Source organism: Pieris rapae, chromosome 5, assembly GCF_905147795.1.
Source record: "Pieris rapae chromosome 5, ilPieRapa1.1, whole genome shotgun sequence".
Lineage (NCBI taxonomy): Eukaryota > Metazoa > Arthropoda > Insecta > Lepidoptera > Pieridae > Pieris > Pieris rapae.
This window is the reverse complement of record NC_059513.1, coordinates 6,851,391-6,875,117: the sequence shown is the minus strand read 5'-3', so window position 1 is coordinate 6,875,117 and position 23,727 is coordinate 6,851,391. Positions and strand designations below refer to the sequence as shown.

The window sequence follows — 23,727 nt, the reverse complement described above, 5'->3', positions numbered from 1 at the left end:
CTTACAGAGTAATAGGATACAACATCATACACATACATTGATTCATGTTTGTTCTGAATCGAAAGCTTTTGCACACTATAAATAGCAGCTGAAACATCCGTTATGTGATGCTTAAGATATCATTTCCAGACGAAGAAACACTTTAGTATGAAAATAAGCCTTAATTTTCACGTCAAGTTTCCATTGTGCTGAAGTGAGCTGCAGTGAAATGGCTTTCTCGGTCTAAATGAATATTCTGAAAATGTTTACTACATTTTTTTTGCAATTGGAAAAGACTTGCATGGTTTAGTGTTAAAGTGTAAATTTATAAGGCTATGTGTACAAAGAAGGGCAAAGTGGACAGAAACAAACTTTGTAATATATGAACGATGTTTATTATCTTGTCATGTTCTGTCATTAATAGTAATGTAACGATTAATAATTTCAATGTTTTTCATCATATATCTTTTACAGCTCTTCACTTGACTTTAGATTTATGAATTTACTAATCGTTTATAAGTAGGAAGATATTTATGTCCAAAATATGCTGCATTTTTTATGATATTTTCTTTTACAATGTAAACAAGTGTTTATTGCATTCATGTATGATAATTGCACGCTTAGAATGTAGGCTAAATTGATGCAAAATAATTAATATAACATTTGTTACTGTATAGTTTATGCATAGATATATTATTTATATTTTCTAGTACTGTTTCGGCATTTGTATAAAGGATAATTACACTCGTACTCAACGTCGCTTTTAAGGCACTTTTTGCCGCACACTATGTAGTGCCAGCTACATTGTCACTGACTCAGCGTCAAGACAAGATCTAATCAAATCCTTAAAAACCAGCATGGCCCTTGTGAGCTTTCTGATATGCCTTTGGGCGGTGGTATCACTGAACATCAGATGTGCCTGCGTACAACACAGAATCAAATTGCTACCAATACGTGGACTTAATAAGTTAAGCAATTTTTTTACTGTCGAGTAACATTTTATGTCAATAAATGCTTTTCCTTTAAGAAGTGGTGAACACATGTCCAAAATGACACATCCAAAATTTTGCATAGCGTCCTTACATTACAGAGAGCAGAGCTCGGTCACCTACATAAGACTTATTAATCTTACACGTGGCTTTCATAGCCACGTGTGCAATGAAAAGTAATGCGTTTGTTACCTTGAAAATTCGAACGATATGTTTATATATTTATAAAATTACTAGCGGATCCGACAGACGTTGTCCTGTCTACACGTCTTTAATTTCAAAATTTCAATTTTTAATAAGCCATTTTGATGAAAATTATTATTCAAATGTTATGACAATATCTAACGATCCAGCACATGGTCACACACGATATAACACAATGATAACAAAACTTTTTTTAAATTTCGGGACAGACTAAAATTAAAATTCGAATATTATTTAAAATTTGACACTGCGATGGTAGCGCCGTCTGTCGGATCCAATGTAAAACATTCCAAAATCAACAACAACTAATAAATTGAAAATTAATTAAAAAAACATTGTCCAGCGGACAAAATTGTGAATCTAAACCATTCCCAGATCCCCTTGAACACACACAAAAAATTTCGTCTAAATCGGTCCAGTCGTTTAGGAGGAGTTCAGTCACATACACACGCACACAAGAAATATATATATTAAGAAGATAATTAGTAACTTCCTTAAGACTAAGTTTGATCAAGTTTAGATATTTTAAGTAACTCTACTTAGTGTTCTATAACCTCCAGATGGTGCAGAGGGCAGGCATAGGGCTTCGCTATCACACTCTGTCTTCTGTTTTATAGAAAAAGCTACTAGGCACGAAATCTACTAAAGTGTAAGGTTATTCATAGTTATCGTTTTAATCCGTGTTTATAAATGTGAGGAGTATTTAGAAAACTGTTGCTGTTGGGGAGGAAACACAAGAAGAAAGTTTTTAATACTAAGGAAACTAAATTAAACTGCTTTGTTATATCAACGCGATACTTAATCTTATATTAATACGGGGTACATTACTTCTAAACAATAGAAATAAATAAATAGATTTCACATTTAGATGCGAAGAAATTCATACCTAAGTAAATTTAAATTTATAGCAAGTTACAAATACATAACAGAAAACAAATCTAAGTCATTTAACCTAGTAACAGTACCGAGAGTTTTTTACGGCGGCTTTTTCTCGCGGCCTACCTTTGTCTTGTTCACCAATGAGTAGTGATATCTACTGATACAAATTTATATTCCATAACATTTTTTTTTATTATAATGAATTATTTTTGTAACGCACAATGGACCAGCGCGACTTAAAGTGCAGTCGACGTTTTAGTAAAATCAGTTACGGGTTGGCCGTACATATCCTATGTAGCGGTATTTTGTGTATTTTTGTCCATACCAACGGACAAAAAGCACATAAAACTCTACTACTCTACTATACTCAGCCTGAAGAAAACTACTTTCTGAAAAAAAAAACGACTGTGCTTATGACCTCACGACCGGTCATATATATATATATATATAAACCTCATCAGTATATATATATATATATATATATATATATATATATATATAAAACAGAAGTGTGTTAGATATACGGAACGTATTGGTCTATGAGAGGAAGAGAGAAAGAAAACACACGCCAACTTACTCCCACACACTCACTTCAAAAAATCTGTTACGAATAAAAATAAACTAAGTGATGGTACATACATGGCTTAAACGTACACATTATCGGTAACCTGAGCATCAATATTATCCCGAAGGCATACATTACCATACAAATGATTGCTTCGCCTTGCACAAATAACTAACCCAGTGAGCAATATGGAGAATGTAAATAGTGAATATTTTATCACTTTGAAACTCAAACTTGGAAGATGAATATTGTAATATTTTTCGTTATTAATAAGGTTTGCTTTTTTATGTTCTGTACGATTCGTTTTTAGGACGCATTCTAAAAGATGAAAGTTTCTATGAAATATTATTTTACTTTAGATGAACTGTATGATTTTATTAGTAAAAGAAACCTGTGATGTTTTGTTATAATAACCATTGTAAATTGGTCATTGTGTTACATCTTCGGCTCTTTAGAGCAATTTATCTGACACCATTTTATTTAACGTAACCTTAATTATTTATTTTTATTTTTTTTAAGGTTCATTTGGGAGTTTGATTTATTTGATTATTTTTTTAAAATTATGTAGTAATATTTGTATTATTTGAAGAACATTGATGAAAATGTAACTGTATTCGCCTCTTTGCGATACAACATAATTTTTATCTATAATGCAAGAGTGGTTATAAAATGCTTTCTTTAAATTGTTTGATTTTTTAACAAGAAAAGTGTTTTAAATGACACCACTACATTTTAAAAGAAAACTAAATAAAGGAAGAAATGTAAAAGTACTAAGTCATTGTAAGTAGGTACTCCTTGGAAACTAACTGACGAAGTGCACGACTATGCACTCATACAAATGGCCCGAGTCTCTGTGTATGTCATAACTTATATGACTAAAGTCACTGTGAAAGCTCACAATAAGATTAAGTGAAAATAAATTATGTTTTCTTTAAAAAGTATGTAATATGATTTATTGGTGCTATTTGTAACTGTCATAGCGAAATTGCTGACACATTCACAAAACAAATCTCTGATCTAAATTTATTTTATTAAAATGTATTAACCACAGTGTCTGATTTTTACTTGCCAGAATAGATGTCATTAGTATTAATGTTTGGATTGTTCATGGTGTCGTGAAAGAAAAAAAGAATAAAAATGTATATTTGAACTAAGAACTTACATTCCATTAAAAAGCTCGTAAGAGGAAAGGAAAAATTTTGTGTTATAAATTATATAATGTATTTTTATGTATCATCATATATTAAATCTCTTTAAATAATGTAATAATGATATTATTGAATTGATAAAATTATTTTACGAGTAAATTTCGTAACATCTCAGTCATCTTAGGCGTGTAAATTTGGAATTGCATATAATAAACATTCAATTAGTTTGCAAACCGTTTACAATATTATTTCAAGCATGAATCCACGCCTGGGAAGATTTATTTAATGATCTGCCTTACCCCTGGACTTTTTCTTACCTTAAAAAGGTGTACAATACTTCTGTTTATATGGTAAACATTTAAATTAAAATATAAGGATTGTATTGCATAATGTTGCATTAAAATATATTTTACAGCGCTCGCAAGAGGCACTCAAAAAAATCAGCATAAAATAAGTGGTACTTTAGTTTTAAGTTTCGCGTGGTCTGCTGGTGACAAGGGTTACTTACAGTCTACAAAGCTCTGTTAAACTGTTTTATTTTTGTATAAGTTTTTGTTAAAATTTTCTCTTTTGTTTCAGATTATAAAATGTCAGTGCCGACAACAGATAGTACAGAAGCAATTACAAATTCCGGTTACGGAAGCAGCGATGAGACGGCTAGTTTACTTGTATCAGGGCCAGCGGTAACCGTTATTATTCCGAATGAGAACAGGAGTGTGAAACCAGTCCTTCAACGTCAGGACTGCACTACACATTTACGCCCTCAACTCTCCGGCGGACCAGGCAGCGAAGAAAGCGCTGCTTCGGTTAGAGTCGAAGATGGGACAGCTAGAAGTGTTCCCGATATAGAATTACAATGTAGAGACCAATGCGAACGTCCTCAAACTTTGGTATCGCCTGTTGCGATGTGTTCCCACCGCGGGTCCGTCACATGTCAGCTAGTTCCCCACATTTGCAATAGATGTCGTGCTTGTGAACGGCGTCAGTCAACAGCACCAATGTCAGCATTTCACCTAGCGCGATCTGTATCACGAGAAAGTGTTAGATCCGGTCTACACTATCCATGTGGATGTAGTTCTCTACAAGCCGTAAGCGCGTGTCCCGTAATACAACCTCCGGCGCTATTACTACCAACTACAAGCAACAGAATCATTCGACAAAGTTCTCAGCCGGAATCTAGCGCATGCGCGGCACATTGTGCTCACCATAGTCACCACCCTAGCGCCTCTCTGCGGCAGCTACGGGAACCAGGAGATGGAATCGCAGGAATCGCGGCAGACTCGCTTAGAATCAACGGCGGAATGCGGCCTTTTAAACAGGTAAGGCTTTGGAGCATAGATGGCGCTAGGATCAATTTACATTCTACGACGGGACTGCTACACCACGTAGCGCTTACGTAGCACTGTAAACTATTACAAATAATGTTAGTAATACATAATGTATTGTATGCGCTGATTGTTTGTTATGCATATATTTACAGAGTTTCCCTATTAAGAATGTAAATATGTTTTACGTAAAAATCATTTAAAATCGATAACTATTCTAAACGCTCTCAATCAATCATTGATTGGTTGTATATAATAAGACGTCTAAGAAGCGTTGCGGCAAAAACTTAATCTAATTAGATCGCAAAGGGAATTTCTTTAAGGAAACAACTGGATCAAGTATCTTTACTTTGTTAAGTGATGGCTGTTAATTAAACCAATATAATTTTCTTTAAGTGCTTATCTACAAAAATCGCTTATAAAATATGGACTCTAAAACTCCGAGTATATTCATCATTGTTCGTGAAATTTGGAATATAAATTCTCTTTGTAAATGATCTCATGACTTACTGAGAAGATAAATTTGTATAGCATGTTTAATATAGTACAATACAGAGTGCAAAGTACCCTAATGCTCTGCAGCAACTCCATACATTATACCCGTTTTACGTCACTTGGAGCCAAGTCGACACATTTCAGCGTCATTAAAACAATCTCCGGCTTTTGCCCGAACACTATTTTGTATAAACACGTCATTTATTCAAATAGTATCCTGACATGAAATAAAGGGCGTCGCAGATGATAACATGTAAGACATGCTAATACATATACATAAATTATTCTGGTAATATTTATATGATAGAATAGAGTATAGAATTTTCAGGTGGTTATACATTAAACTGTAATTATATACTTTACGAACGTTAAAATATAATTGTGAATGATTTATCCAATGTATATAAATAATATTCAAAATTTAAGTCTAAGCTAGTCTTGAACTTCATCTGAGATGCCTGAGCTTGAAAGCTGCTGTGTAAGTGCTGTGTAAGGGTCTTGAGATTCTCTCAGTAGTTTGACCTCGTTCATGTTTCCAGCAGGGACTGCTCCTCTGCCCACAAACCCTGTCGCAGACCCGTCGTGCTCGTCTCAGGCGTGCATTTACTGAGGCCACGGGAGATACAGTTAACTACGTCCGAACGGTGGGCCCATTTTTGAAACGACTGTACAATATGATTTGTACTTTTCTATTAGTGGGTACTATCAGAAAATTACAAGTCAGACTTATGTTTTTTTAATCGAGCAGTGACTTGCAGATTGTACAGTCGTGATTTGTGGTGATTTATCACAGAAGTAATTTGTTATTAGGCGAATGTGACGTCCCCGTAGTCGGTCCCAGCACCATTAGCTTTTTCATCAGTTTAGGAGATGGCTACATCAACGCACCGGCACGAGACAAACTGGCTTTGTATGTGAAATGGGTTTTTTTTCCTTAAATTAGCAAATTTGTTTTGCTACCATATTCGTTCATGGGTGAAGCTTCGGGAATATCAAGTCGCATTCACAGCACGTTACACTATCACTGCGTTATCGCACTGTTGCAGGTTTGTTAGATTGCACTAAGCTTAAAGATTTATGTTTTCGAAGTTTCAATACTTAAGTTATAAAACTTTTGAATTACAAAGAGATAACTCTATACGGTCTTAACTTTATTTCTACAGAAATTTCTTTATGTAAACAGCATTTAAATTTGTAATGCGAAATTCTGCGGGCGACCCCAGATTTATCGTTAAACGAATTCTCTCAAAGGGATTTAGTTTAAATCGGGTCCTTTAACCATATAATATTCAAAATCATATTTATTTGTATGCCTTTTTGTATTGGCATTTTATATAGTTTATCAATTATGTATATGTTTTTTGACGTCATATTTCTGCAAAATAAACTTAGAAAATAGAAAAGTTGGTACTAAAACAAAGGTTGCAGCATTCTAATATCATAAATATGCTGTATTTAATTCATAAAACATTATTACATATTAACTGACGAATAGATACAAATATCACAAGATATACGACAAAAAGCTTAATGTTTCAATACATAAGATGCACCAAAACACAATTGCAATATTTAGTAAATAATTAATTGTAAGGAAAATCTTGTTACATAGCAGCCAGGACTAAAGACATATTCAGTAAGTACAAAAATATTATAAACAGGTGTTTCTATTATTTTACTTAGGTTTAGTTATTTAAATCGAGAAATTTTATGCATTTAATGATAGAATTTAAAAGAAATAAAAAAAGAAAAACGTCAAATTATTGACAATTGACAATAAAATAACGTAAATTTGAATGATAGACAAAATCTACAATTAATTGTATAAAATAAAATAATATCGCGTTCACCAATAAGTTTACAAGTATTTTCAAATTCACAACGATATAGTGAAGATAAAATAGTACAATACCAAGATAAAAGTGATAAATAGTTTTATTTTACACCTGGCGATTAAAGATTTATACTTCGTCCATAACAAGCTTCCTCGAAACGAGACATCGGATCGGACCAAAAGCAATATTGCAAGCAGCATTCAAGCGGATTTTATTAAGCCATTGTATCTTATGTATCAATATGAGCTATATTCGCTGAAAGGGTACGCTATAAATGGCTTGGAAACTTGCATACGGACTAACATTATATGATACTGAAATGAATTTTATTTGGTCGGAGGCTTATTGAGTTTTAAGAGCATATTAATATTCTAGTTAGTATTGATAACTCACGGTAATCATATAAATATAGTGTCTCTCCGACTGTGACTCGTATCTCTAATCACATTCATAAGCAAATAACTATACAAACAAATAATACATATATGAAAAAATAAAATTCATAATAGGATGAAGATGATTCTACAAATATTTTATGTGATTTGTAAATAAATATTTATAAGTAGTTCATAAATATTATAATTGGATATCTTAATGTTCCTATAGAGACAGGAGTTTTATTATCGGGAATAAAATTCAATAAAAAAAACATGTGTTCCTTGTGGTTATAAGTTATATGTTTCTTATATATTCTATTATTATACTGTAGTTTAATGCTAAGTATATTAATTAAATCGTTAAAAGTAAATAATAGAAAAGAAAATAAACAATAGTAATTTACTCAACACAGTAGTGATTTAATTTGTTATCTTCAATTGACAATTAAAAATAATTAAATTTTTATGGATCTCAGCTCTTTATAGCTGATAATTATCGAAAGAAATGTCTGATCTGGGTATCTGGTATGAATCCCAAGCAAGTCCGTTCAAGATATAAATATTATAATGATAACCACATCCAATGCCTATATACTATACAGTTCCACCCTGCGGCAGACTATTCAAACAATTTGGAATTTTAAAAATATAAAATGTTTTCTAATTGTTTAAATTGAAATTGTATCTAAATACAAAATTTAATATTGCTTCTTATTTATATTGTAATTTAAGTGAATTCTTCATATACTTTGACGAGATATTTGAATGATTATCTTTCTTACTATATCACAGAAATAATAGCATCACTTATCCTGTAAGTATATAACGTCTATTGGGATGGGGAATAATTTTATTAAATTGCTTAGACTAAACTTGGGAGCGGTAGTCTAGTAAAACACTTAATTTGTCTCAGTTTAATGCATCGAGGTCTCTCTAGCAGTCTCTAGCGTATAATATTGAAATTAACTGACTCACTTGGGATTACAACGATGCTTAAAAGTAATTGCTACAATAAATTGCACAGGTTCACTTTTTATTTAAATCGAACTTGATATATTATAATTTCTATTGCTTCCTTTAAGATTCAGCTCAAAGGCATTTATTTATTAGGTGAACCGCTAAAGTCTGTATCCCCTACATATACTTTTGTCAAGCCTAATAACAATTTTTCCAAATGCAAAATCTATAATAATAAAAGACAACCAAGTGATTTTATATTGCTGTAAAGACGAAAGACATAAGACAAGAAATATTTATTTCTCAGCTATTAATATAATTAACAGTTTTATTGGAATAATCAAATGTTGTTTTTGCTATTTTAACTTATTATTTTTGTTTCCCAGCCTTAAAACCTTCCGTGAACTTCTACAAACTTATCGAAAATTAGCTAAATCTGTCCAGCCATTCCCGAGTTTTAGTGAAACACAGTCATTTTTTATGTACATATATGTAGGGTATCACGCTCATATCGTGTTTTTTTATGTATTTATACTGCTTACCTCAATTTAAATACGATACAATACAAAAAAACGGATTGAAAATTATTACTTATATAAAATAGTTATTTTTGATTAGTTGACGCCCATTACCCCACAAGGAAGAGTAATAATACTAAATGTAGTATAGTAAAAATTAAAACGTTTAAACTCCATTATTATAAATGTAACAGTGTTTTGAACTATTGTATAATATAAAGAAAACAAACACCTGTTATCCTACCAATAAAAAGAGAGACAGTAATAATGGCGTCTGGATCGTTCTACTGGGTATTATGGGATTTAAAAAACATTTAAATAACGGCAAAGAAACTCCACGATAGCATCGACATTTTTTTATACCGAAAGAGAGTGAACTATTATGGCTGTAAATTACTCAAGAACATTCATGATTATTCGAGTCATTAGAACAATGTAGTAGTCAAACTTGTGTGATTCGTGGATTGAATTCAAACATTTAATGAACCTTCGTGGACCGAGTTAACAGTTGTTCTTGATACGGTGAAAATAAAATACTGAAGAATTTTCGACTACGCATATAAGGTACATAAGGCTGACACATTTATTAAAATAAACATATCAATAAACTATATGTAGAAATGTGGCTCCATATAGATGTAAAATGCCGAAATTATTATTTGATAGGGAACCGCTGATGCTTCGATGCTTGTTACTATCAGACGAAGTTTCACGTCTAATCTGCCTTTGTGCTAAGTTCCTATACAGCTCGTTACACAAACAACTATATATCTAGCTTCCGGGTAATCCTTTGATAGCTTTATTAACTTCACTAAAGCTTAAAACAATAAAAGGACTACGTAAAGATTTCAAAAAAGCAAGCATGAATTTTCGAAGTATAAAAAAGATTTATTTTCTTTTTTCCATCAAGCTATATATTTTTCATAAGTAAATCGCTTGAAAAATAAAAATCTCACCATTTGTGTGTCAACCCATACAGTGATCAGTAATCAGTGTTTTTTCTAACAATATATTTTAATTTGTTTTGTGTAGAAAAACACTCATTTACACCTTATACTATGTTTTATATACTTTAACGATCTCTAAGATAATAATGTAACAACAGAGGCTGACAATTTGTAAAGCCCATGGCGTTGCATGCGGCGTCGTGTTCGCCCCACGTCCTATTAAAATAAAAGTCAAATTATAAAAAAGTAAAGTTAAGGATAAGTGTCTTATTAATCTAAAAACATATAAACAATTTGAAGTAGTAACAAAATGCCAAAAAACCAGACGTAAGACCTCTCCGATAATCTTATATTTTTGTGCTTTACGTAACCTAAACAACCACACAACATATATATATATAATGAAAATTAATTCGATTTAAAGTATAAAGATGTAAATACGTATATACAAAGCATTTAAATATTTTATTTCACTGCAGTTCAGGTCAATTTATAATCTATAATGGAACGAATCGATACTGTCAATACTAAATTTACTTTGACCTTTTTAAGTCGTATTTTAATAGTTCCTTTTTCATGTGGCTTTGGTGATTAAACTTGCGATACCATAGGTACGTTTGAACCCAGTATTTGGTAAATCTTACTCAATCACACAGTAATGTAAATTGGGAAGATGCTTGTACGCTTAGAAATTTACCGAAAATAACCATACATATGTCCCTATATGATTATATTCAAAACCAATCCGATTGCTAGTAGTTTATTTTAGAAAGCCTTTCAAACTTTTGATAATTTTTAAATTAAACAACATATATATATATTACTACACATAACTGATACTACAAAATGTCAGTTCAATATATTTTTTCTAAATTATGTTGCCCTATTATTCCATTAATTATCGGCATTATTGCACCCAATCAAGCAGATTTAATTATGATAAGCTATTACACAGGTAGCAGCTAATCAAGCTGTAATGCAATATGCAATATTCACCGCTGCGTGTGCTATAATGGCAAAAATAAACTGTCAGCTTAAATTATTCCTATTAAATAGATGTTAATAGACGAGCTACAACTGGTGATACACTTGTCAAATCAAAATCAAATCAAAAAATCATTTATTCATATAGGTAACATAATGTACACGTTTGAACGTCAAAAAAAAAGAAATATACATTAAATGATTCTAATTTTACATTTACTGCCAGTTCCCAAATCAAGGGCGTAGAACGGAAGAGAAGAACTGGCAATAAACTCTCCACCACTATTTTATGGGTCTTGAGCTCAGTCTTCAGCTAATTCAATCCAAATTATGTACGCCTTCGATTCCTGACGTCATTGATTTTGTGTATCTAGACTTGTTGACACGAAAGTCCACGAACAATTGAGCATCAAGTATTAACCAATACAAGCCAATAGAACAGGAATGTAAGAATTAAAATCCTCTTACATAAATTAAAATGTTATAAGTGGTTATTTTATAAGTGGTTATTGGCCAAATTCTGTTTGCGTTTCTCTCGCCGTAATCTTTACTTAAGAGGATTAAACTTAATCGGTCTTTCAGATTAAATTAATTGACGAATGAATTCTAAGCTCCTTTTTAGATTTAATTGCGCTATTAACTATATAATAAAATATATTTAATTAATAATAATCGTGTATAACGCAACATGGTGGGCGGATAATTGAATTTAATTGCGAGAGTATGATTAGTACCTATATTTTATTACATTTGTCATATACGGTACAGTTTAACAATCTAAACCCCAAACTTTTTGTGTCGTAGACCCCTTGTTTTTCCGTGTTGGGTAGACCCCTTCCTACCTGATATTGTTTTCCTGTAAATTGCTAACTGTAGTGAAGTTTAGTGTTAAAAACTTAAAGTAATATCACATGTTAATTTATACATTTATTAATTAAATTATTTTTTTTGTTTTTACAAGTTGTAAGTTTTTACAAAATGTATTGCCACCACAAAGCGAATACCAACATCCTACAACTTACACAATTTTAAAAACATATATACATTTTTTACTTCATAGGTAGGTACTTTTATAAAAAATGTATATGTTACTTTTACGTTATTTTATTATAAGATAGTATGATGTAAGTAAATAGGTACTATCAGTGTATGTGTTGAGTTATTAATTTTGGCAGATTCGGCATTTGGCAGATCGGTGCTAAATATTTTAGTTCCTTTATAGTCCTATAAATAAGCCATATTTGGTATATTATACGACGACGCCATACTGACTAAAACGTCTAACACATAACAGCGCTTTTACACTAGACGATTATTTTGGTAACAGATAAAATATTGCTTTGTGTAGTGCAAATAATGGTAATTTCTCTTATAATACTAAACAACAATTAAACAATAAAGAATCGGTCAAAATAATTCTTAAAAACATATCTAAAATCCAAAGTCTATACATTCTTACAGTTCTATACATAAATATTTCTAATATCAATATTATTAATTGCCCCTTTTGAAATTCGAACGTCGACTCGTGATCGTAAACGCAAAGTTTAAGTAACACTGTAGCCTTGACCCACTCGTATTGTTATCGTATACCGTTGCCGTAAATTGAGCTTAGGGGAATACCATACGTGACCTCCCAAAAGTATTATTGTTGACTAAGCATATAATTTATTCGTATCTCTCGCTAAGGTTTTTGGTATGTTCATTATGTCATAAATTAAAGGCGTGTAGCTTTTATGTTTAGTACCTCGCGTGAGTTATAGAATATTAGGGTAATCAACTGTGGTCTACTTCCGGTGTTAATTTTGGTTTCAAAGATTAAAGGCATGAAAGACATTGACAGTTCCTAGGAAATATAATTAATTTTTATTTAACGATCATGTGTCAATCTGTGTCACGTTTTGACACAGATTCTCAGTGTGGTGAAATATTAAAAAGGGACTGCCTGATTATAAAATTAAATAACGGGTATTGGTGGAATATATGCATTTAGATGTGAGTGAATACTTAAAATCTCAAAACCATATATGTGGTAGAAAATGATGATTTAATATTACGTGTGCCTACAAAGAAACGTCAAACCTACGTGATTACGAATGGGATGTGAAGCCAGCGTTTTATTATAACTGAATAAAGTTCGATTACTAAAAGCTCACTAGATGAAACCGACCTTAGTATGTATGTTAGTTTGCTAATCGGACTTTCATATGCTAGTTAATTTTCACTAATTTAAGGACCCACGAAATAAGATTTTTACGAAAAACAAGGCGGCCGATAAAATGTACGCTGGTCGCATCATGACAAGGTCAGAGGTGCCGCGGCTTAACGCATGGTCATTTCATGATACGGTCTAAACATTGATCACATAGCAACATTGTTAGAAGCGCTCATAAATAATTTTATTATGATGGCAGATAATTAAAATAGATGTTGTACATAGAACTTACCGTCTTAGGCGATTAATATTATGCAATTTATGATACATATTCATCTGTGATCGTTAAAAACCCTTAGCGCAGCGTCGCACACTAACAAAATCATCAGCTCAAATTAAAATCTGCAAGACACAAAATTTTCTTAACAAAAAATGCATTGTCATGGCAAAAGAGGATTCCTTAATTATTTAAAATTACAATCACTATTGTAATATTGTGTAATTTCACATCAACTTATAAAATATAGTATATAAAACAAAATATTATTGAAAAAATACAATCGACTTGCTATTGGATTTTTATAGCAGTAGTTCGAAAATGATGATAAAAAGTTTTGAGTGCAAAAATAATTAAGATACAATTTGATAATGATAGTTAGTTCCGACATTAATTCAAAAATTGCAAAAGTATAAGTTATAAAAATATAAATAATGTGTTTAGCATTTTTATCCTTCTAATATTTAACAGGATAAGTTATATAAGTATTAAATTAACTTCATGATTCTAAACTTCATAAGATATTCGGAATTAAATTATTCTCTAAGATTTGCAAGAAGTGATATAATTGTTAACAAAACATTTACAGTTCTAACGACAACTTAGCCCGGCCTTCAGAACCCATTTCATGCCACAAATTTAAGCTTTGTCGAGCTTTTGCTGAAACAATAGGTTCATTATTGCACTTCATATCGTAGTATATAAACATATTTTCTATTTATATAGGTATATGAAATGTTTGTTATTAAACCGATACTTATTTTCATTTCCAATTATTGGAAAGTTACGACGCGACATTTTGCGTCCAAACTGTGATGTGAATCTTCAATTACGTATATAACTCTAGCTTCTTCTCTAACTTCAATGTAATCAGCGTCGAATGCCTGACACACGTCGTCGACTTTTTGGGTCTAAGACATGTCGGTTTCCTCACGATGTTTTCCTTCGCCGATGGAGCAAATGTTAAATGTGCACATAGAAAGAAAGTCTATCGGTGCACAGCCGGGGATCAAACCTACGACCTCAGGTATGAGAGTCGCAGGCTGAAGCCACTGGGCCAACACTGCTCCAAACTGTCCAAACTGTGAGTAACGTAAAACGTAAAAAGTAAATTCCTGTAACGTGAAACTTCAATTACGTGTATATTTCTAGTAACTTCTAACTTCTTATTAATATCTAAAAAGCTTTTAATAAGAACCTGTTTATAATTACAATGTAATACATTCTACATATCTATTCAATTACCTTTAAATAATTAATATGATTCTCAATAAATCTCAGCGGTACGAAAAAAGATGTTATAAAATAAACAAGTTCAAATAAAATACCAACTTTTGGCTGTCGATAGGATAATAAATACATATTACAACCGTTATAGGAAATAAATTATAGGAAAGGATGTATTGACATTCATAAAGCAATAGAAAGGATTATAGAACTTGAAGGATGAAAGTTCCGCTGCGCCCTTTGCCCCATATAAGGTTTATAAGATTTACCCAAATCTGGACGAGCATACAATGTTTTCTGATGCGAATATTAATTTAGATATAATTTTAATGATGATTATTTGAGATACTACGAAAAATAATGTGATACATAATAACATGACAATAATATTATTTTTAATTATTTATTATAAAATATAGTATAAATAATAAAGTCGGGATAAAGTATCAATTCGAGGTGCTGGAGGTTGACAATGCTATGAATACTGTAACAATGGGGTTCAAAGTCCTACACTTTAAATTTCCTTTTATTAAACTACGTTTTATAGCAATAAAGTAATAAAAGTGGAAAAATACAGTAGTGTATAAAATGTTTAGTAGCGCAAAGTCGTAGTACGTGCGTCGAGAACAAATATTAAAACGGCAGTACACTTTTATTTGAACAACTTCAATTAACTTTGAGGACTAACGTGTTTATAAAAGTTTTATCTGATAGTAAATATAATAAAGTTTTATAAATCCATATCGGTTTTAGTATAGCTTTTTGGTAAGTTCACTATAGCACACTAAAGCAAGTAGTAGGTTTTTTTATTTTAAAATTCTTGTTTGTTCTACGTCTTGTTTCTCGGAATAAAACCTAAAAAATGGAACCAAAATATTAACACTAGCCAAAATCTTATATAATATATTATACTTGTAATACATTATTATTATATAACTTAATCAAAATGTGTATATACTGGCATTAAAGTACAATAATTGATTATAAGTATATAAATAAGTCAGTATTCAGGGACCGAGATTTGTGACATCACTTCGTTAGCATAAGTGCCTCACTTTGAATATTATTAGCATTAAGATGTTACAATTTATGACGTTGTAAAACGCAGTCATGAAATCGGTAATTAGGGTGATGATTTATTATGTTAAAACTGTTTTACTCCCTCCTTTAATCTGAATATAAACCGATTAAATATGGGAATGATTTGAATAAGTTAAAATGGACTATCTGAAAATTAACCAGTACATAATATCTCAGCTTCGTATTTAATCCAGTTGATCTAAACAGCAATAGCGGTTGGTTAAGGTTTCAAAGTTTTTTTGTTACAAATTGATTAATATGAGTATGAAATAAATCTTTTATTTACGCAGGTATTACATTTAAATAAATAAACGAGAAGATTTTTGAAGTCTTCACGTTACAGAATTTGGTCTAAAGCTAAGATAAAAATCTATTTGAACTATATTACGCTATTTTACGCACTATACATAAACTAAACCGTGTCTGTGCTACATAAGGGCTCCAAATATATTTAGAGGTTCTTTCAAAGAAAACCTATCAAAACCAAATTTAACATTTTTTCTTCAAATTTAATATACTGAGTTATAAATCAGACTAGTAAGAGAATTGATAAATTGTATATTCCATATTCACAAGAATCTGAGGCTTTCAATTGGACAGGACCCATCCATTTGTTTGGTTTCCGAAGACCGATCAATCAATGTCCACCCATACATTTATATCTGCAATTCATTTGCCGTTGTATGGATATTAAAATAGTATCACGTGAAGAAATAATGTAAAGCATTGTAACCAACAGGGTATAATGCAGATTTTCTTGGTTTATTACGACATCTTTAGCAAGCTAGTAGCTGTTCTATACTTAATAATTACTTAATATAAAGAGTTTCTGCAAGATTTTAACAAAAACTGGGGTTGATTTTTTATGATTATTATAGTTAATATACATCGACATTTACACCATTAAATACCAATGCTTTGAAGATAAGATAACAGTTTCATTGTAATTTTGGATTTGTGTAAAGTGAAATCTATGAACAACAAAAGTAGAGACTTAGCCTTAAAAACCAAGTTTTTCGTTTAGGTAATTAAAAGCACTTATTATTAAAAATAGTGTTTTGTAAGACTATCTATTCCCGCAACTTGCCGCGAATCCAATGAAAATGAAATGAAACTAATAAGCAAAGATACCTTATTAAGTCCACGTTAAAGGTAATTCGAAGTCGGAACTGAAGACGAGCCCGCAAATTGTAGCTCATAAAAAGTTTCCCAGCTCCGAGGCATTTCCATCATTGGAACCTAATACTTAGTCGAGAAAAACAAATTTACTCACAATTTGCAAACTATGAGATATTGAAGTGGCACGTGCTTGACGCTTTAATTAAAGTTTGTGCTGTTTTTTCAGAGCTTTAACTTTCCAACAATTTCCTTTGAGTTGTCATATGATGCAATGTTGTGTATCACTTTAAATGGTAATTGCATGCGTTTGCAAGCTTAAAAACAGCTCAATGACAATGCTCTTTAAAAAAAAATTCACAGAAGACCACGTCTTTGACTCTCGTATGGGACTGGCAAGAGACAGATTTTTAAGACATTTGTATACGTAATTCATATAATATTTTATTTATTACGTACTTTTAAAGCCCTGCGCTCTGCGCATTAAACATTAATTTAGTGTATATTTGAGTAAGCGAAAGTTTGTTTTTATATAACAGTGGGCATACGGGCAGGAGGCTCACCTGATTACTAAGACAAGTTTCTCATGACAAGGCCTAAACATTAATGTTCAAGAGCCCTTATATTCTTTTTCATCTGATAAGATAAAGGCAAATGATTACAATGGTTTATTAAAATATACGAAACTATAGTAAAATTCCTTGAAAGGCTTTAGCTTGTAAAGATAATATTTTAACTAATTTTAATTTATTTTTATAATATATTAAAATATGCTTTATCAATTCAAATATACTGAGAAATTGAGGATAGAATTGGGTAACTAATTTCATACTGTTCTTATTACAAAACGCCGAGGGCTAAGCGTCCCTTGTCAATGTTTTGGGACTGTTTTTAACATCAATTCTACTGAATAAAGATAATATCAAAGGATCTTTAAATTATTACTATAAGCTATAAGGAAATATCTTAAATTTATTTCGGTTTTCTATAATTACAGCAATATAACTCGTATTGTACAACTGATAACTGATAACATTAAATTTGCAAAAAGATGATTTAAAAAAAAAAATAATTTCCCTCGAAACAAGAAGGAGTCAGAAGTACAAGAAATCAAATCAAAAGAGTCAAATGACTTCAAACAATATACTGAAAAACAAGCAAAGTACGTTAAATTATATGCGGCCAATCTCAGAAAAATGTACTACAGTACTCTATTAATAGTAATTAATTGATGGATTTTTAAATTCCGAAATTAATCGACATGTATATGTACCTAATACATTTATTGTAATATTAAAACGTTCCTAATATGATATTTAATAACAGTTGCTAATGAAAATTGTTCAGAATTTGTTTAATATTTAAATGTCGAGTAATATCTAAACTTATATTCTCGCGACGGTGTCAGGGGAAATCATTTTAATGTATGCCATCAGAAAAAAGGCAGACGTCGCAAACTTTTCAAGAACTATTAAAAGGCTATAAAACATTTAGATAATTTTGACATTTACTACCATATTCAGTTTCTTGCAGTTTCAGAATTTTTGAAATGAAAAAACTTTAGGGAACTTATGATCTGTGCTTAGATTAAGTTTGAGAATCTGAAACATGTATTGGATTTGACATATGGGAGTCCACGCTACTCTACCCTACCCTACCCTTACCATTACCCTTACCCTTAGTCTTTTATGCCTATATTCAAACTGATATCTAGCTTCACGAGCTGATAATTTTTTACTGCATTTAATTTGACATATTTGACTTAACACGAGTTTGCGACTTAAAATATGAATTAGAATATACCTTAAATTGCATCTAGTTAGTGATGAGCCTGATATTTAGTGTCAATTTTTGCATTTACGCCATGCTACAAATATTGTTGACATGGCATAAATTCAAAAATTATATAGGAGCAACTTTATGGTTAGGGCGTCGAACAAATTTTATGGCTTAACGATTGACATTGATGTGTTCGCTTACAGTGTGGTGACAGCAAGGAAAGTTTTGACCCAAAATTATTTCAACCAAGATGAATGAATTGCATTGATAACCTTTTATGTTAACCAATTCAATTCAATTTTTTCTTTTTTCTTTTACACTAAAAATATTTGGAATTCAAGCCTAGTTTACCATCTTGTTTTATAAAATTTTTTTTATATATATCATATAATAAATTAATATCCATCTCTTAAAAGAAAGAGACAGCTATAGTCCCTGTATTATATAAAGTCCCTTCAGCGTACAATATCACAGAAATATAGCTAAAGACACAGCCGGGTGGAATGTCGTCTATCTTGCACTACTATATACTATATACTATTACTCTAAGCTCGTTACCAAGGAATAAAATATAATGAACAATTTCAAATTCTTTTTCATCATAAAAATTGAAGATCGTTTACAAGGTAATATAGACTATAATGCCTTTTAGACACAAGCAGGAGATTGCATGCATGTATTATGCATGTGAATGTTGAAATCTGTGCCGGTCGTGTTGGCAACGCTCCAAGCATATCCTAATACATCGACACTTAGCTTGGGACTGAACTTTATCTGTTTTGATGAAAATTGCGATCCCTGAGGCGATTTGAAATTCGATTATAAAATTGCTAGCGTCGGTCTGCGGCTTCAGTCACTTAACTACTATTTTACTGCGTACAATAATCAAGTTAAATATGTGTAAAAGCTGGTTGATCTAGTTCTTAGGGTAGGAAATTAAACCCTACAATGATGACTGGATTTACTATAATTCACTTCACTGATTTTATGTAAACTCTATTATTTAAAACCTGAATTAAGGAATTGCCCGTGCGCATGTCTTACAACCTCTTTTATAATCTATTCCATACTCCGACCCATACCACTTTGGGCTTGTTGTTCGAGTCAATTCGTAACAATTCGTAAACGACTGAACGAGTCAAACGAATAACTATTGCGCATACTTACTTGTAGTAAGATTCTTAAGAAATTGTTTCATAAAAAATGTTTAGAATTTAATGAAGAAAATATTAAAAGCTATCAAAGTGTCTATTTTATTGATTTTAGGTAACTTCTTTATTAATTAGCTATGTACTTTGTGTTGTTCCTTCGAGAAAGAAAGTGCGTGCTCCTACTTCACCATGCCGACTGCTAATAGAGGACAAGTCTTTGCTTTTTAAATGTTTTATTAATAATTACTTAAGATGTAATTTTAAATATGGTTACAAAAACATTTTGTAAACAAAAAACATAGCAATTAAAATGAGTGGCAGAGAGTTTATTGTCAGTTCTTCTCGTCCGTTCTACACCCTTGATTTCAGATCTGACAGTAAATGTAAAATTAGAAGCATTTAGTAGTTTGTATTTATTTCTTGATATTGTGCTACCTTAATGAATGAATGATTTTGAATTTTAAATTTAGCATTCAGCGTTCTATGCCTTCTGAGTCAAAATTTACATTCAATCAAATCAAAATTAGTTTATTCAGTTTATATGCGTCTTAGGGCATGCTTATGAATGTCAAAAATGTTTACAAAATTTGCGAAAGAGCAAAACTACCGAGATGCCGAGTATAGTTTTACAATTCAATATATTTAAGACTTCGTTAGTAATTATTAGCCTTCTTTATAGTCCTATTTTAACGTATTGACAATATCACAAAATAAGACTTAAACCATTTTATTCGAATATGTATTTGCTGATTTTATTTGTAAAATCAAGTGTTAAATAAATTCCGTAAATGTTCGGAACGTTATTGAATTATTCACGTTTGTATACATTGTACGTACGGTTTAAATTGAATTTAGTGAGAGAGCTTTTATAGCATTTCGGAGACAGTTTAAGACAATCTAATATTGAATCAATGCCCTCCAATTTTATCGTAATCGCTGCTAAGATGATGGAGTTTGAAATTCGAATCAAATTTCGATATTCACTAAAGTCCTGAATTTGCATTTAATGAACACTTCTAAAGTTTTCATTTACATCTTGGCTGGGAATTTAAGTTATTCTTATAACAAAGGTCTGTTATAAAGTTTACATTTTAAATGCGGTTTGGAATATTTATAAGTCAAACTGGCTGCAGTTATTTCAAGTAAGTCATAAGTAAGTTGTAGTTTTTTACTTATTAAGATAAAGCCAGCCAAAAGGTTTAGTAATATTTTAAAATAAGAAAATTAAGTACGAGTAGACTTGATTACCTCTGATATTGAATTTATTATATTTAATATAATTATAATATAAAATAGCTATGGATTATTTATAATTGCTACCCACAGAATCATTTGATAAATACAAAAAACTTTGCTTTACCTTACCTATAATAACAATATGCAGAGGCTGATAGGAAGCCTTTTACAAGACATACATACATACATACATCTAGCACGACGACCAAAAACCGCAATAACATAAATATCATTATTACCATGTGGAAGATACATCTGGCGATAAAAACAAAGCCTGTGGTTAAAAATAACTAAAGACAGCAACAGAAAAAGATTACAAATAAAACTCATACAATTTATTTCAGTTTATATGACTTTGAATGATTTATCATTAATGTACCAACATTAATTCAACATTCTTAGACCACTATGATTTTATTTTATTTTAGCTTAAAAAAATTAAGAAGTATGTACACAGGCAAGTGGCTGAAACAACATGTGGTTATCACATAATCGGGTCTAACAAGAACAGAAGTAATCATATTATCATGTTGCTTATTATTTGGAGTATTAAACTGTTTTACTGACATAACTCAAATGCAATACAAACATTATTCATAGTATTGTCTTTAATTTACATGACTTTTATACATTTAAATGAAAAAACGTTTTTAACGGATTGAAGTTATGTATTATTGTAAACTTATAATTATTTAAATATAATTTTAAATTTAACCGACGTTTCGCGTGCTTTACAGCGTGCGTGGTCAGGATGACTGAGATAAAAGGTGTGGAATGTCAAAAAAGTATCAAAGTCTGTCTGAATGATGAAGTCTTTCTACAGCAAAATATTTACTTATAATTATAAGTTTACATTATAAATAAGAAAACAAAACCAAAAATAAAAGAACCTGAAAAGAGAATATAATTTTCTAGTTCCAAAGAAATTATAAAGTTTTAAAATTAACAATATGAGTTCTACATTGAATAAACATTTCTACCCCTTCAAAGATATGAAATATTCAAATGTCCAAAGATTCTTTCTTTTACAAATGCACTAGGGTTTAAAGTTTAAACGAAGTCAAATAAGCCAAGAAACTTGATTCCTATGAAATATATTTATCAAAACAAAGTTCAAATTTATCGTATATATTTGGCTAATAATTGGAAGAATTCTTTGACCGAAATGAATCATTCGTGAAATTACTTCAGTGCCCGTTTTCTGTATCTGTCGTGCGAAATGATATTAATATTATCCCTTCTTACACTTATAAGGATTCTGAAGCGTGTTGCTGTGCCCCTAATAGACTAAATGGATTACCACACTTTTACTAACTCTCGAGATTCTCTTGGTGAGTGTTAAAGATTTACTTGCGTAACAATATGGACTATACAAGTACTACCTATTAATTGTTCTTATTTTAAAAATGTTTGCGAGGCTATTATGTAATACTGATAAAAAAACAAGTGAAGTCTTTTTTATGTTTGACAATTTGACTATTTATAATAATACAGTATCAGACTTATGAGTTTTAGGTTCTGCGTATAACAAATACTATTTAAATCATAGTTTAATCAAGAAGGTTTTAAGTAGCTTGCCATGTCTGAATGACATCGGGATCTCTTATATAAACTCTGAAAATTCTAAGATTTTTGTGGATATTTTGTTATGAATATATAGAAAACTTATAAGTTTTCTTACCATTATAATACCGATTTTAAAAAATATTCCCCATTTGAAGGTTTAAATCTTGAGTAAAATTATCTATATTTATTTTCAGACTATTTAAAAAAAATGTCTAGCTGCGCGACGCCAGGATAGGTTGCAAAACTTAAAGCGGTACCGATACAGCTATAGTGGTAATCTAGAACCATTCATTATGAAAACGATATGTAATACACGACGCAAAGATTAACAAAGCCATTAAAAAAAATAGAGCGCATATGAAACTGGTTGGGTTCTATGATACACATGGGATTGACAATCAAAAATACCATAAAAATTCAATTCTTTTAAAGTCTCATTCAACGCAATTTCATAGGACCTCAGTTCTATTTTTAAATAATCATATTGTTTTATATCGTTTCAGATCATCCAATAATAAAGCAATTTAAAAAGGGGTTGGTAAACAGAAAACTTAGGAAAAGTTCAATTTCCTTGAAAGTAGAACAGCGGTTGACCGATTAATTATTCGTTTGCTCTAGTGAATCTACGTCTATCGTCGAGACGGCACGCCACAGTATTGATTTCGATTGTCGATTATGTAACTTGTGGTCACCATTCTTTCGCTTACTACATCCTAAATACTATATTTATATAGTTACTATATCAAGTCACGAGTTATTCGGTCAGTATTTTCCGCCTATAGTTGCTCAGTTTGACTAGTATAAAGACACGTTCGGTTCGAAGATACTTTGTGGGAAAATTTTCACTAAGTAAGAAATTTTAGAGTAAGTTAATAATGTAAATAATGAAATAAATAGCCTTTTATTACAGCAGAACAAGAAGTTGAATCAATTAATTT

The 23,727-nt window shown here is 31.0% G+C and overlaps 1 protein-coding gene across 4 annotated transcripts in view; it reads left to right on the top strand.

Annotated features, from left to right (window-relative positions):
* LOC111000566 (small conductance calcium-activated potassium channel protein) overlaps positions 1-23,727 on the top strand; it is a 152,463-nt gene that overhangs the window by 56,897 nt on the left and 71,839 nt on the right. For all 4 annotated transcript variants that reach the window (XR_006750226.1, XM_045628306.1, XM_045628305.1 and 1 more), the window contains exon 2: positions 4,344-5,083. Coding sequence is in view for 3 of the 4 variants with exons in the window: in XM_045628306.1 (XP_045484262.1) it covers positions 4,352-5,083 (732 nt within the window). In the remaining variant the exon portion in view is untranslated. The remainder of the gene's footprint in view (positions 1-4,343; positions 5,084-23,727) is intronic.